Source organism: Vicia villosa, linkage group LG4, assembly GCF_029867415.1.
Source record: "Vicia villosa cultivar HV-30 ecotype Madison, WI linkage group LG4, Vvil1.0, whole genome shotgun sequence".
Lineage (NCBI taxonomy): Eukaryota > Viridiplantae > Streptophyta > Magnoliopsida > Fabales > Fabaceae > Vicia > Vicia villosa.
In genome coordinates, this window is record NC_081183.1 from 143154639 (window position 1) to 143171535 (window position 16897).

Consider the following 16897-nt stretch of genomic DNA (forward strand, 5'->3'; position numbering starts at 1 on the left):
TTAGAGTTTTAGTCCCTATGTAGGAATCCTCCATTGCCTGGGTTCAAAGCTCTAAATTGGGGCTTTTTCGAAATAGTTAAAATTGGGCAAAAAGATTAGTATCATCGTGCTCAGAACATAATTTCTAATCGATTCATAGCATTACATATGATTTTTACTGCTTGCATCAAGTTTTGTGATTTTGCAGGTGCTATAGTGACGAATATAACCGTCACTATAGCCTGTTGCTACGAAATTCATCTGTAGGTATAGCCCAGGGTTGGTTCAACGAAGGTGATGATGCGTTGGCAAGATCTTGTTGGCCCATTTAAATGATTTTGGTTCTCGCGCGCATTCCAATTTAAAATTTTACTTTTGAAATATAGTATTTGGTGCTCACGTTATTAAACAACGAGGAATAAATGGCCTAGAGGAGGAGGCGTGTCACGAATCTTTCACGCGCAAGGACAGGGGTTCGATCCCTATCTCTTGCATTTATTTTATGCAATTTTCCTTAGTTAACTTCTGCAGATCCAACGCTCCTTTCTTCATGCAGACTCACCATGCACTCTAGGGATCAACAATCAGATTTGTCTAGTAGTTCATCCAATGCCCTTCAGCTTGCAAGCATACCATGGACCTCCAGGACTCACCACACAGGATCAGAGCTAAGTGTTCTTTATTATTTTTTTAATTACATTATTTCTTTCATTTATTTGTTTATTTTCCTTTTCCCTTTTTTATTATAATTTCTTTTTTATTTTTTTATTTTAAACAAATTATTTTTTTCACCTAATAATTTTATAACCACTTATTTTATTTAATCGAAGATTCGATTTTTTTTATAACATTAAAAACAACTGTTTTTAATAAAAAAATATTATGTGTGTTCTATGAATTAATTAAGTAACTAGGATTCATACAATAATGATGTAAAACCATGTAAATACCATATTTAATCACATATTCGATTTCTTTAATTCCTAAACAGTTATTAAAAATATTAAATTAATTGTTTTTCCTATTTTGGTTTATATTAGGGTTTGTGTAAATAATCAATAGATTCATAAATGCACTAACCTTTCTCTTCTTCATTCTTAATTTTTCAGGGTTTGCCAAGAATCGATGAAGGCTCAAGCCAACTGATTATTAATAATTCTTTTTTTATCTTTCCTTTTTATTTTTGCCCACAGGTGTTTATTGTAATAGTGTAGGGAGTGCAAGCCTTGAATCAACCTAGAATAACTAATTGCAAGATAAAATAACTGAATTTAACCACGTGATTGTGTCACACACACACCTTTAAGGTAACCTCTCTTGTTGTTATTGCCTTATTACTGTTGCCTTACGAATTATGCCTTTAAAATAGTCAAGTCCCTCGATTCCGAGGATACCTAAAGCAAATGTTGCCCTCAGTTCATTCATCATCAATTTTGTCCCTCGATGTTCCCTCGGTAAAATGATGATTTGTCCCCATTGCTAAGGTATCCTCGCCTGCTGCCTAAAAGATTAAATGACTATTTATATCCTCCCCTTAGACTACCTGCCCTCTTTATGGCAGGGTCAGTCTTATGGCGAACGATAACTCCGATGACCCTTTACATCCAATAAAAGGACTTCCTACCCTCCTATGGTATGGATAGCCCTGAAAAGCTAAAAGAACGAATTTTTATAACTTAAGGGTAATTACCTCTTAATTGCTTGCTCTGGTTTAAATTCAAACTTTCCTCTTTCAAAAAACCTTAAAAAAGGCTACGCTTATTTTACAAGCTAAAGTCCTTGTTCAAATCCTTTTTCTATTCACTTCAACATTTTGAAAAAAGTGAGCTAAGCAATTAAGAGCCCATGGATAACCATGGATACAAATGGTGCTTTAAACCTTCCCTTTGTATAACTTACCCCCCGAACTCAAAGTCTTTTAAAAGGTCTTTTCCTGTTCTTTTAGCCTTTCTATAAATTGGATAAAATAAAAGTCGGTGGCGACTCTTGCTATCTGCAACATTTTTAAAAAGTCAGTTCTCCCACCGTATTACACCTTCCAACAGTGAGATCATCGTTGGTAATAGAAACTTTAGGACAACAACCACCAAATAAATGGATGACGTTACCTGAGTTGGGCTATGTAATAGCTAATCGGTATAACGTTGTTCTCGTCTCTTTAGGTCACCCTAGTTTGATTTACTTTCCTATGAAGAGTGCACATTCACCTAATGCATCCATTTACTGCATCGGATTTGTCAATGGAAATTATTGGGTTCAGGTAATTAGTAACACAACTTTGGTACATTCAATCCCTATTTGACTTTTTCTGATAATTATCTTATGTGCAGGTAAACATGAATGAAGGATTCCCGTTGCCACCTGTCACAACTGATTGGAAGAAATATCGCACAAAAGATGCAACTTCTTGGATGGTAGGATTTCCCGGGCAGTTACAACATTGGCAACGACTTACGCCTATACAGCCAAAATATGTCAGCTTATGAGATGTACTATTTAGTTTGATTTTATGATATTGGATTTTAATATGTTGATGAATGGATTATAAATAGTAAATCTCAAACTATAAGTCTCATAATAATACATAAGTCTATAAGTCTCATAATAATACATAAGTCTCAAACTAAAACATAAATATCAACATAAACTGTGACATCAATCAGACTCATTGTCATAAGTAATTTGACCTTCCCTAGGTAATGGTCCGCCCTGTGCAAGTCTCAGTGCTCTAAATATCTCGAGAAACTGTTCGTCTTCAGGACGTGTCTGATGACGCGTAAGTAATGATGAAGCTCATGAGATATAAATGATAACCTCGGGTCTGACGGTCCTTCGTCATAGATAGGCACTGGTACCTGCATCGGCTGATCACCTCGTGGTGCTCTCAAACGAGGATGTGACACCGTATAATACCACGCCAAATAATCATCGTCTGTCTCATATGGTATGGTAGCAAACACAGTTGGGGAAGCATCGTGGGATCGGATCACCTGCAACACACTCTGCATATATGTAGCCCACTCAACATCCACATCAAGTGTGTCTAGATTAGAAGGAGCAATAGGTATGTACTGTCTGTATCCAAACTGACGCATGCATCTGTCAGGTAAATATAGAACTACAGTACCATACCTCTTCAAACCACCCCGGTACAAACAGATATAATCAAAATGACGGTGCTCCCTATGATCCTCAAAAGGGCGCCAGACGATATCGTGAGGGGTCAACTGATCTAACACAGCTCGGATGTCATCCACTTTTTGCGTCCCCTGCCTATATTCCCATTTCATCGCCCTAGCCATTGGACTATCAATGCCACATAACCCAGAAGTACATCTCTTTCCAACAGTTGGAAAATACTCATGAATCCAACACTGTAACAAAACATTACTATTATAAATTAAACTAAATTATAATAAACTAAATTAAACTAAAAAATTAAATAATTAAGTATAACTAAATCATAAGTAAAATTTTGTACCTGAAGAAGAGAGGCATAACCACCAAGCTGCTTGCATGAATAAAATGAAGCATCCCCTAAATATCTGTATAGAGTAACCAGTGCAGCTGCCCCCAGCAATATCTTCCACAAGTATCCAAATCTCTCAACAGTGGTAGATATTTTGCCTCGACAAGAGTAAAAGTCTCGTCGGCAAGAATAGTACAACCTAATAGCAACATCATGTATGCTCTCATAGCACCTGTAAAGTTATATGCAGCTCTTTGTTGCTCAAAAACTTGCTTCAACCAATCCAATTTATAGTAAGGACCCCTTACAGAAGAAGCCTCCCTAGTTTCATCACTCAGTGAAACACCAAACAACTCAACAGATAGATGGATAGCATCATAATCTATCATGATGGTTATCTCGCCGAACGGCATATGATATGACGATGTTTCAGGATGCCATCTCTCAACAAAAGCAGATAAAAGATGCGTATCTACCCTGGCCAAACTAGTATACTGCAAAGATGACAGACCAGATGCAACTAACCAATCATTCATCTGCCTTGGGAGCATTGTCGGAACCCATCCTATTAATTTGCTGCCATGTGCAGCAACCTTTAAGGTCGGCTTTGGTCGTCTCTCCTGAAAATAATTTGTAATATATGTGTTAATATATAAGTACATATAATTTAAAATTATTCAACATAAATTTTTAAATTATTGAACCTAAAAGAAAACATTTACGTACCTCGCCCAACCATAAGTGACAGGCAACATGGTTTTGATATCTAATCAATAAAGAAATATCAGTCGGTCCTACGGGAAATGCCGGGTGCTGCGAACCAACCTCAGGTGCAGCTCCCTGCTGTCCCTCGCCATCAGCCTCTCGACGTTGTCTTCCTCTTTGACGCATTCCGTCGATCGCACCTCCTCTTCTACGAACCATTAAAAAATAAAAATAAAATATAGTTAAAAATTAAATAAAATGCTATTAAAAATTAAATATAATATAATATAAAAAAAAGAACCGGATACCCCAAGGGGGGGTTATCCGGCTGAGGAGGTGAAGAACCGGAAACCCCATTGTTGGGTTATCCGGCTGATGAAGCAAAGAATCGGAAACCCCACTCTTGGGTTGTCCAGCTGAGGACAAGGAAAACCAGAAAAATCACTCATGGGTTGTCCGGTTGGTTGCTGTCTTGAAATGGAAGAACTGGAACTGGGAGCCTTGAGTTATCCGGTTTTGGAAAAAAAATTCCTCTGATTTCACCTAGAAACGTAAATGTCTGAATGAGTGAAAAGTGAAAAAATTTGAAATTTTTACTATTTATACAGGGGTTAATTTGTCCGAATTTTTTTTGGTAGGGGTATTGGGATAAATGTAGGGGTACGGGGTATAATTTTCTTGCCAAGTCTGAGCTTGGTCTGTTAAAAAATTTAAAGCCTAAGTCTGGCCTGTAGCCTATCGTAGGCTTATTTTTTGGCCTGAGTCTGACCTTTTTGAAGACCTGATTGACCTATTAGCCTACTTAAAAACCTATTTATTTGAACATTTGTAAATAAGTCATTTAACTCAATTTTATATAGACTAACAAATTAAAAGATCAATGAGATTAAATATTTGTTTACGTTGACTTATTTGATTTTACCTAGTAGCATAAATTTTGTGATACTATTTGTTTGAAAGAACTTATGGAAGCAACTTATGACATTGTTCATAAGATTTTTTTCATCTTATTTTCATAATTTCTTTAAAATAACTAATATATATTTTTATATTTTAATTCAAAGTACAAAATATAATATAATAATGATAAAATTATTCATATTTATTTAAATAGGCCGGCCTCATAGGCTTAAAAGGCTTTTTATATGACTTGTGGCCTAAGCCTATGTAGGCTGGGCCGTAGGCCCCTGTTAGTCGGTCTGGTCAATTTCCACCCCTAAATACCGGTTTAGAAGCTAACAAGGCTTCAAAAGCTAGTAGTCCAGAAGATATTTCATCCTCTGAATCCTTCAAAAGCTGCCAGTTTAGAAGCTATCAAAGCTTCAAAAGCTAGTGATTCATAAGTTGTTCCAACCTCTGAATCAAATGCCACCATTCCAATTTCTATCCTCAACTTAGAGAATTGTTCTCCTTTTTCAACTCTAGTCAAGATATAAGCAATTACTGGTTGGTCGTTAACCTTTTCGGTGAAAGGTTTCCTTTCAAGCTGATTAATGGTGCTTGGGTGCAGTTGAAAGTTGGCAGCATTTACCGTTTGATTGACAATTGTTTGTCTTCCCCTAGTGTGTTTGCAACCCCGTAGTCACCAAGGAGTCTCTCAGGAGGAGGAGGATTTTCACCCATGACTTCTTCTTCACTTTCAAAATCTGAACCTGAATGAACGGTAAAAATTTCTTCTTTAGATTCCAGTTTAGCCAACCGAGCTTGTCTGCGCCGTGCGTGCAGAGTTCTTTCAATTTCTGCGTCAAAAAGAAATTCAGCTGAGGTCTTACCTCGCATACACAGGTTAGAAAATTATTAGTTTAATGAACAATATAAATAAAGAAAAATATGCAAAAAATAAATTTTAGTCGCAGAGCAACAAAATTCTAATTGAACTAAATCTAAAACTCTGTTATCTTCGGCAGTCCCCGGCAACGGCGCCAAAAACTTGATCGGAAAAATAGCAAGTGAACTATTTTGCCTTTTGTAATACTAAGGGAAAATGCCCCGAATGTCGAATCTCAAGGACTGCTTGACGATACCGAGTTTTAAGACAATTTCAATTAAACAAAAGTTCAAAAGGGGTTTTGGTTTGTTTTGCAAATCAAGTAAATACAAACTAATAGAACGATGAACAGAGATGAGTAGATTGCTCGGGGTGGTGAATGATTCTTCATGCAATGAATTTTCTCTCTCAATGCAACAACATACTTTTCATAGTTAATTACCGGTTCTTAAGAATATCTAATCCTAAGACCTTAGTGAAGAGATCTTTGACCTCACAACCTAATTACTATGTCCACAGATAGTTGCAGTTATGATCAAGCATTCCAATAACAAGAACTCCCGGTTATGATAAATTATCCATAGTCCTAGGTGATATATATATATATATATATATATATATATATATATATATATATATATATATATATATATATATATATATATATATATATATATATATATATATTATATGTTCTTAATCGTGTCCACAAATAATATGTCATCCAGCTACACTATTCATTCATATTCAAAATCCGTTTTTCTGACGGATAAAGCATTACTAACAAATGAAGAACAAATTAACAAATATGAAGATTAAAATAGTTATTGCATCAATTGAACAAATTCATCACAATTAGAATCAGGGTCACCCCTCCGCAATGGGGGGTTTAGCTACTCATAAAAATAACAGAAAACATAGTGTTAATTGTAGACATTATAGATAAATGAAGGAAATCCAATCTTCAATGGCAAAAGCTCATAGAATTCTTTAATTCGTGCATCAAATCTGAGGTCTCTAGCCTTCTACAGTGTATTTTTCGCTCTCAATTTCGTTGAACCCTTGTCCCAACGTGTTTTCCTCCTTTTATTCCAGCGTTTCTGGGCTTTTCAGACCAAAAGGCCCATGACAGTATGTGCACACGCGTGTGGGGACGCGTTTGGGATAGTGGGACGCGTCCCATAACGCATTTGGGACAGTGGGACGCATGTGGGGACGCGTCTGGCATGCATGCAGAGTCAGGGACACGTCTGGGGACGCGTTAGGGACAATGGGACGCGTCCCGGGACGCTTCTGGACTGCAGATGGCACTTTTCACTTCCAAACGCGTCTAGGAACACATTTTGGCAGCTGACTCCATTTTTCTTCTTCCACACGCGTCTGGGAACGCGTTTTTCCAGTTTATTCACTTTTCTTTAGTTTCGCACTTTTCCGCCTTGATTTCTCCCATTTCATTTACCTGAGCCTACAAACACTGTAACACACAACCAAAGCATAACATAACGAATAATGAAATAAAACACTAAATAAAATAACTTAAATATAACTAAAAACAATGGTAAATATATGTGTGAAAACCACTGATCAGTCATTCACTTGCAAGTCAAATCATGATACATCACGAGTATAAATCACAATTTGTCTCAAAACATCACATCATATAAGTCACTCATTTAGTCACAAAACATCACATAAATGGTTAATCACAAAACATCACATATAAGTCACACAAGACATATTCTGTTAATTGCATTCACAAACATCGATATCATCATACTATTCACAAAATCATCATTTAACAAGTCACAATATACAATCACGATATAGTCACAAAACGTCACAACTATGAATCACATAAGAAACATGGGACATGACTCATGTATATGCATGTGGTACCAATCGGAGCTTCATCCCCCACCACCAATTTCCAGAATCTGAGGCATAAGGCATAAGCCTTCGTCACTAATTTGTCAATCCAGGCCGTCAAAGAGTATGCATATGAAATGTGACTCGACAAACAAGACATACAGAACATAATCATCACAATCACACATCATCACTAGGCATACGCCCACGTCACTTATACTTACCAATTATTAGAGGTAATTCAACGTCACAATTAATCATTCATCTTCACTTAGTCACAAAATTATCATCACAAATATATACAACATCACATATTATCAATCATCACAAACATCGTCATGTTTCAACACATCATCACAATTATACAACTTCTCATATAAATAAGATCATCACAATTATCATCATGCTCGACACGTCATCACAAATACACACTTCATCAGGACTATCACAACTATCATCGTAATCAACTAAACTAACGACAATTCGCTAGGGTTCATGCCATAAGGCTAATCACATATGATGCACATTAATAAACATATTGACAATCACAACATTATTCACAACAAAGGCATTCAAACCGAAATCACAATTTTCGGTCGGTTCGTAGAGTAACCTCAACATGCTAATTTATCAAGTAAACTGAATCAACTTCCAATTAACATTTAACTAAATTAGATATCATGTTAAGTATCAAAACGACAACGTCATGCTTCGGTATATCACAACAATTTGAGTTATTAAGTCAATTCAAATTAGCCTCATAATCCTCTATAAATTAGTCTTCTAATTAACTCACTAATCCACTATCAACTAACCAAAAGTAATCACAAAGCATACTTTGTTAGAACAAGATTTGTTCTGAGCAATTATCTTAGTTTTGATGATAACAATAATATGAATTTTGCTTAAGATAATATGGTACTCTAATCCAATGCAATTTCCTTTTCAGGAAATATATAAAGAGTATGCATAATTCAGCGCTCAGAAGCTTTGTCTCAAGGGTTCAGCATGCAACATCAGAACATGGTCTGGCAAGACATCAGAAGATGGTCGAAGCAGAATCAGAACATGGGTCTATGGAAGCATCAGAAGAACATGAGATCAGAAGCACTGAAGTTCTGATGGTATCACGCTCAGAAGCACTTCAAGGTCAGAAGATCAGAAGATGCTTTGCACCAAGCTGTTTGACTCTGATGATATTCAAACGTTGTATTCACAAACATCAGATCAGAAGGAAGTACAAGTGGCAAGCTACGCTGACTGACAAAAGGAACGTTAAAAGCTATTAAAGGCAACGTCAGTAGACACAGCGTGAACAAGGCTCGAGGTAGTTGACAAAAGCATATAACATTAAATGCGATGCTGTACGGAACACGCAAAGCATTAAATGCACTCAACGGTCATCTTCTCCAACGCCTATAAATATGAAGTTCTGATGAGAAGCAAGGTTAACGATTCTGCACAAAACAACTCATATTAACTTGCTGAAACTCTGTTCTATTCAAAGCTCAGAATCTTCATCTTCATCAAAGCTCACTACATTGCTGTTGTAATATATTAGTGAGATTAAGCTTAAACGTTAAGAGAAATATCACAGTTTGTGATTATAGCTTTTAAGAAGCAATTGTAATACTCTTAGAATTGATTACATTAAGTTGTAAGGAACTAGAGTGATCGTGTGGATCAGAATACTCTAGGAAGTCTTAGAGGGTATCTAAGCAGGTTGTAACTAGAGTGATCGTGTGGATCAGAATACTCTAGAAAGTCTTAGAGGGTATCTAAGCAGTTGTTCCTGGAGTGATCAGTGTGTGATCAGAAGACTCTGGAAGACTTAGTTGCTGACTAAGTGGAGAACCATTGTAATCCGTGCGATTAGTGGATTAAATCCTCAGTTGAGGTAAATCATCTCTGCGGGGGTGGACTGGAGTAGTTTAGTTAACAACGAACCAGGATAAAAATAACTGTGCAATTTATTTTTATCTGTCAAGTTTTTAAAGCTACACTTATTCAAACCCCCCCTTTCTAAGTGTTTTTCTATCCTTCAATTGGTATCAGAGCGCCGGTTCTAAGGTGCAAGCACTTAACCGTGTTTAGAAAAGATTCAGGAAGAGAAAATCGCTTCAGTAAAAGATGGCTGATGAAACTGCAAAGTCTACATCTACATCTGGCTCTGCTGAGCAACACAACGGTAACAATGGTTATACTAGACCGCCGGTATTTGATGGTGAAAACTTTGAATACTGGAAAGATAAACTGGAAAGTTACTTTCTTGGTCTTGATGGTGATCTATGGGATCTTCTGATGGATGGTTACAAACATCCAGTAAATGCCAGTGGCGTAAAGCTGACAAGGCAAGAAATGAATGATGATCAGAAGAAGCTTTTCAGGAATCATCATAAATGCAGAACTGTTTTGCTGAATGCTATCTCTCATGCTGAGTATGAGAAGATATCTAACAGGGAAACGGCCTATGACATATATGAGTCCTTGAAAATGACTCATGAAGGAAATGCTCAAGTCAAGGAGACTAAAGCTCTCGCTTTAATCCAGAAGTATGAAGCCTTCAAGATGGAGGATGATGAAGACATTGAAAAGATGTTTTCAAGATTTCAAACTCTTACTGCTGGATTGAGAGTTCTTGACAAGGGATACACCAAGGCTGATCACGTAAAGAAGATCATCAGAAGCTTACCCAGAAGATGGGGTCCTATGGTAACTGCATTTAAGATTGCGAAGAATCTAAATGAAGTCTCTTTGGAAGAGCTGATCAGTGCCCTGAGGAGCCATGAAATAGAGCTGGACGCAAACGAGCCTCAAAAGAAAGGTAAGTCTATTGCATTAAAATCCAATATCAAGAAATGCACTAACGCTTTTCAGGCTAGAGAAGAAGATCCTGAAGAATCAGAATCTGAAGAAGAAGATGAACTGTCCTTGATCTCCAGAAGGCTACATCAACTCTGGAAGAACAAACAAAGGAAGTTCAGAGGCGTCAGAATTTCAAAGAAATTTGAACATGGAGAATCTTCTGATGACAGAAGATTTGACAAGAAGAAGGTCATGTGCTATGAATGCAATGAGCCTGGACACTTCAAGAATGAATGTCCAAAACTTCAGAAGGAAAATCCCAAGAAGAAGTTTCATAAGAAGAAAGGTCTTATGGCAACCTGGGATGAGTCAGAAGATGATTCAGACTCTGAAGATGAGCAGGCTAACTGTGCGCTGATGGCGACAGAAGATGACGGATCAGAATCTACATCAGAATCAGATTCTGAAGAGGTATTTTCTGAACTTACTAGAGATGAGTTAGTTTCCGGTCTAACTGAACTTCTGGAATTCAAGTCTCAGATTAGTCTCAAATACAAAGAGCTGAAAAAGCTATTTGAATTTGAAACAAAGAAGCTTGAGTTGGAGAATTCTGAATTAAAAGAAAAACTTTTAAAATTATCCAATAATGTTGGATCTCCTTCTGATTCAGAAAAATCCACTCCTAGTCTAAACCATATTCTGAAAGAATATGATTTAAGTTTCAGGAAGTTCTTATCTAGAAGTATTGGCAGAAGTCAGCTAGCTTCTATGATATATGCTGTGTCTGGAAACAAAAGAGTCGGCATTGGTTTTGAGGGTGAAACCCCATACAAACTTGAACCTGTTGATGAAATGAAATTCACATACAAGCCATTGTATGATCAGTTCAAGTATGGCCACTCCCATGATATTAGGCACACTTCACATGCTCAAAGTTTTCACATAACACACACCAAAAAGCATGTGACACAACCTAGGAAATATCATGAAACTCACATTAAGAATTATCATGCTGTTCCTCCTTCTGCTTACAATGTTAAACCTAAGTTCAATCAGAACTTGAGGAGAACTAACAAGAAAGGACCCAAGAAGATGTGGGTACCAAAGAAAAAGACTATTTCTTTTGCAGATTCTCTTGGCGACAAAGAAGATAAAAGTCAACATGTCATGTCACCTGGACTCAAGTTGGTCTCAACACTTGAAGGGAAGAAGGACTGTCTTCCAAGTTCTGGTACTTAAATCTGTTGAAGAAACTATGTTCGTAGGAGATCAGAAAAGAAAGTTTATCAGTCTTGGAACCATCTGTTTTGTTCGTTTCTAAAGCATTGATGTTTTGTTCTTGATTTTTCTGAATGCTCTAAATGCTACAGAATATACAATATTGAAACGTTGATTGTGGACGAGTCAATAAATATCTGGTTTGATGATAAACTTGTTTCTGATGAAACAAAGCAGCTTAAAAATTTCTGCAGATACAGTTTTATCTTATCAGAAGCTGCAGAACAAAGAAGTGAATCTCCAGAAGCTGTGTATATCAGAAGTAATGGATTAGAAGATCATTCAGATTTACATCAGCACACCTCAGAAGGAGTGTTTCCATAAGAGAAATTTGATCAATTCAGAAGCAGTGATCGAAATCAGAAGGCGTAAAGCCTATTGAATATTTCACACCTGTCATCCATTATCTAATGATGAACACGTGTCTCTACGGTCAGTACGAAGCGTGCAGTTGAAAAGACGCCGACCTAGGTAACTGTTTTAAATCATCTCGTTTACCACGATCTCTCTCCTCACGTCACTCGTCATTTAATGAAAATGATTTCTTTTGATTCTGAAACTATTCATTTTGTTTATTTATTCTTTTTCATTCTCTATTTTATATTCATCTCCTTATATTCTTTTCAAATCATATCATACATCTTTTTCGCTCCCTTGTCTCTCTTTCTTCTTGCATTCTCTCGTTTGAAAAGTTCTTAGCCGTTTTCTAAAACCCTAATCAAAAACCCAGTTCTCTTCTCCTGTTCGTTTTTGTTCATTCTGCATCCATGGCTGCCTTCTCATCCCAAAATGTTGATACATCTGTTCCTCACCATCTCCAAGAAGAAATTTTGCAACTTACTCCTGTTGTTGCATGCTCTATTCCCAAGGACAAATTAGAAGTTATATGTGAACTTATTGTTGATTTTGACAACCTTAAAGAACATGGATTTCATCTTAAAGAAGACATCATCTTTCAAGGATGGACCTCGTTGTTTGCTGAGTTCGTTGGCCCAGTTTATCCGGATCTTGTCAAGGAATTCTGGGCACATGCTGTGGTTGCTCCAAAATCAATACTTTCTTTCGTCCATGGAAAGTTTGTTGTTATTACTGAAAACATCCTAAGAGTGATGTTTGATCTGAAAAACCCTGAAGGGGCTTTTGAGATTGATCAAAGGGCAGTTTGGGAAGATGTTCTATCCACTCTCTATCCAAATGTCAAGAAAACAAAAAACGTCAAGGATTTGAGAGATGTCTACAAAATCTGGACAAAGATCATTCTTGGGTGTTTCTACCATAGGAAAGGAACACATGCCTCGGATTTCATCAGTAATGAGCAAAGGTATATTCTTTATTGCATTGCCACTAGGAAGAAGGTTGATGCGATCTACATCATCTTCAACCATTTGTGGAAAGCAGTAAAGGATTCCAGAAACGCTTTCAGAGAAAAAGGTGGAACAATCATTCCTTTTGAAAGGATTATTTCAAATCTTTTGGTGCATTCAAAGATTGTTGAAAGTTTGGAATCTGAAGGTATTGTGAAAGACCTTGCTGTCACATCTGGGGCTTGTCTGAATGCATTCACTTTGAAGAAGATGAAAGTAATTAAGACTATCAGTAAGACTCCTCAACCTCTTACTGATACAAGAATCAGAAGAGCACCTGTTCTTGCTGAGTTTGAAACTTTCTTCAACTGTGAGGTACCTGTAGTCAAAACTAGGTATCTGTTATCACAAGAAGAAAATAAATATCTCAAAAATCAAGAGAAGGGTGCTCCAATGAAAATAAATAAGAAGAAGGAAGAAAGGACTAAAAGAAAGCATGATTATCCTTCTGCTGTCTCTAAGAAACAAGATGTTTCTAAAGAGGTCATTGCAAAGGTTGCTAAGTCTGTCTCTGATGAGTTTGAGAAGAAAGGGAAAGAAGCTGTTGAGAAGAAGAAAACAAGAAAAAGGAAGATGATTCTTCAAGAGTCTAATGAAGAAAATGTCTCTCAAGAGGCTGAGAATCAACCAGAAGTTCTGGCATATGTCAGAAGGAAAGAAATCTCTAGCGGCAAAGCAAAGATTATTGAAGAGCCGAAGAGTAAGAAGCAGAAGAAGACTGAGGATATGGCCAAAGCTTTTCTGAGAGGTTCCAAAGGTATATGCATTTCTGAACCTGATTCTGTTCCTGCTGTTCGTTCAGAAGTTGCACCAATAGAGGTTGTCCCTACACCTGAACCAGAAAAAGCCACATCAGAATCACCTGTCTTTGTCCATGTTCTTACACCTCCATCTTCTCCTATAACCATTCCTTCCTCTCCACCTACCATAAATCCTGTTCTGGATATACCACCCCTTCAAACTCTATTTCCATCTCAACCTTCTCCCAATGCCACCTTTGAACATACTCCCTCCACCTCCCAAAAAAATCTTTGTGATTCTCCTCTTCCAACCTCTGCATCACATGAGCAGCTGCTCCGTGATTGCAACTACACTCCCAAGCCTCGTCCTGAAGCTGAAGTGGTAGTGTTAGATTCTGATACTGAAGCAGAATCTTTTTATAGGTTGGATAGAGAACCTCATCCGTACTTCACTTCCAACCCTGCCTTTTCAAAAACCCAAATAAAATTCCGCCCTGTATACCCTATTGGTGTAGTTTTTGAAAAGATAAAGAGGAAACTCAGAAGTATCTTTGATACTCTCAGAATTGCTGAAAGTTCTGGATTGAATGATGTTGCTATGCGGAACTTCTGGAGGATCTTTCGCAGAGAATCAGATGCTCTGTTTTTAGAACTTCAGGAAGCCTGTGTGGCTGCTGCCCCACGACCTCGTGGAATCCTGAGGAATTATGAAGACTTCTGGTTTGCTAGTCTCAAAGGAAGACATCTGTTGGAAGAGAAGCCCTTCTTGGATGAGATGGAACAATTAAGACTGGCTGCTGAAATGGAAGCAAATCCATGCAGGGATATTGTTATCTTTATTCCTGATTATCCTGTTCTGCTCGGAGACTTCAAGACTCTCTTTGACTATCTGAGGGAAAACCCTTCTGAGAAAGACCCAAGCTTGGTCATTCCAGAAGTTGTTGACCCACCAGAAGTTGAAGGTCCTTCTGCTCCCAGGAATCTAGCTGCCATTCTTCAGGCACTTGAGAATGGAGACTCGGAAATTCCTGCTGCAGAATATGGAAATGCTTCTATGCAAAAAGCAGATGCTGAAGATCATGTTGCTGAATCAGATCCTGTTGAGGAAATCCCTGCAAATGATCTATCCATGGAAGCTACAGATCAAGTTGCTATTCCTGTGGTTGAAAGCGGTGAAGCTTCTTCTGATGAATCTTCTCGTCTTGCAAGGACTCTGGAAGAAATTCAGAAGAGACAGGATGAGCAAAGCTCACTCAATGCTGAGTATAGAGCTTTCATGGTGAGGCAAGATGGACACAACAATGAGGTTCAAGAGATGCTGGCCAAGATCTTGTCAAGGCTAGGGCCATCTTAGATTGAGTCTGTGTTGTTTCTTTTTCGTTGCATCTGTTTTTTGTGCATCTGATCTTACTTATCTTCATGTACTTCTGTACCTGCTGTTTGAACTTCAATGAAATCATCTTCTTCCTCCATGTGTTTCGTTTTTGTTTGTCTCTGAATCTTTTCTGTTTTTTGATGGTATGACAAAAAGGGGGAGAAATATGTGATAAATGATTTGATTTAATCAGTTGCTTTTACTAACAAGAACTGCAAGTTCTATATGGTTTAAGTGTTTTGCAGGTATAAAGAAGTGAAGAAAATCTTCAAAGCAAACACAAGAAGCAAAACCATAAGAAGTGTTATTCTGTAAAAAGAATAAGCTCATGGAAACTGAAGCAAGCTGAGTGCTGTCAAGCTTCAAAAATCAGAAGCAAGAAAGAAGAATGAATCAGAAGCACTGATAATAGAATTTGATCCATATTTGTCTAATTGCTCTGACAAAATTCTATTTGCTCTGATACATTATTTTAGCCTATATGGCTCTGATACATATCATATGTTCTAATATACATTTTATGTTCTGACTCGTTCATGCTGACTTTTGTCGTTTAGTTTTTGTTCTGTAACATTTCAGGATGTAGAGATGCTCTGATGATGCTCTGGTACATTCAACAATGTTCTGATACAAATCTAGCATGAAGTGATGTTGGTAGAAATTCAAAGCTCTGAAGCTATCCGAGGGAAGCAGAAATCAGAAGCTGTGAATGTTCTAAAGATCCAGAAAACTCAAGTTCTGAAGCTGTCCTAAATGGAAGCAGAAATCAGAAGCTGTGAATGTTCTGAAGATCAAAGAAATTCAAGTTCTGAAGCTGTCCTAAATGGAAGCAGAAATCAGAAGCTGTGAATGTTCTGAAGATCAAAGAAATTCAAGTTCTGAAGCTGTCCTAGATGGAAGCAGGAATCAGAAGCTGTGAGTGTTCTAGGGATCTAAAGAAATTCTAGTTCTGAAGCTGTCCAATGGAAGCAGAAGTCAGAAGCTATGAATTCTCTGAAGACAGAAGCTTATGTGATCGTCTCTACCGAAATAATCAGGGAAGTCTTTTATTAAAGTTCTTCGAGTATTTATTTCAGGGGGAGATTATTTATCTCAGGGGGAGATTGTTAATCTCAGGGGGAGACATATTCATATGCTTATGCTATAGCTGTGTAATTTGTCTTTTGCCGTCTGCTCTTTCTGATCGCAAATTCATATCATTTATATATGTTTTTGTCATCATCAAAAAGGGGGAGATTGTTAGAACAAGATTTGTTCTGAGCAATTATCTTAGTTTTGATGATAACAATAATATGAATTTTGCTTAAGATAATATGGTACTCTAATCCAATGCAATTTCCTTTTCAGGAAATATATAAAGAGTATGCATAATTCAGCGCTCAGAAGCTTTGTCTCAAGGGTTCAGCATGCAACATCAGAACATGGTCTGGCAAGACATCAGAAGATGGTCGAAGCAGAATCAGAACATGGGTCTATGGAAGCATCAGAAGAACATGAGATCAGAAGCACTGAAGTTCTGATGGTATCACGCTCAGAAGCACTTCAAGG

At 37.3% G+C, this 16897-nt stretch overlaps 1 protein-coding gene across 1 annotated transcript; it reads right to left on the reverse strand.

Annotated features, from left to right (window-relative positions):
• Nucleotides 1-2634: 2634 nt before the first annotated feature.
• LOC131597992 (protein MAIN-LIKE 1-like) lies at nt 2635-4602 on the reverse strand. Its single transcript, XM_058870647.1, has 6 exons — nt 4499-4602; nt 4175-4361; nt 3607-4068; nt 3461-3487; nt 2835-3353; nt 2635-2745 (listed from the first exon to the last, which is right to left on the reverse strand). Exons 1-6 carry the CDS (start codon nt 4600-4602, stop codon nt 2635-2637), a joined length of 1410 nt encoding a protein of 469 aa, XP_058726630.1.
• Nucleotides 4603-16897: the final 12295 nt, after the last annotated feature.

What these genes read in the sequence shown, in the direction of transcription:
- LOC131597992 (XM_058870647.1), bottom strand. Translation starts at nt 4,602, where the DNA reads ATGAGTGATTTTTCTGGTTTTCCTTGTCCTCAGCTGGACAACCCAAGA. An exon ending in AGACTTTTACTCTTGTCGAG is followed by an intron (nt 3,488 to 3,606) that starts GCAAAATATCTA and finishes TCATGCAAGCAG; the next exon opens with CTTGGTGGTTATGCCTCTCT. An exon ending in GTTATGCCTCTCTTCTTCAG is followed by an intron (nt 3,354 to 3,460) that starts GTACAAAATTTT and finishes GTTTTGTTACAG; the next exon opens with TGTTGGATTCATGAGTATTT.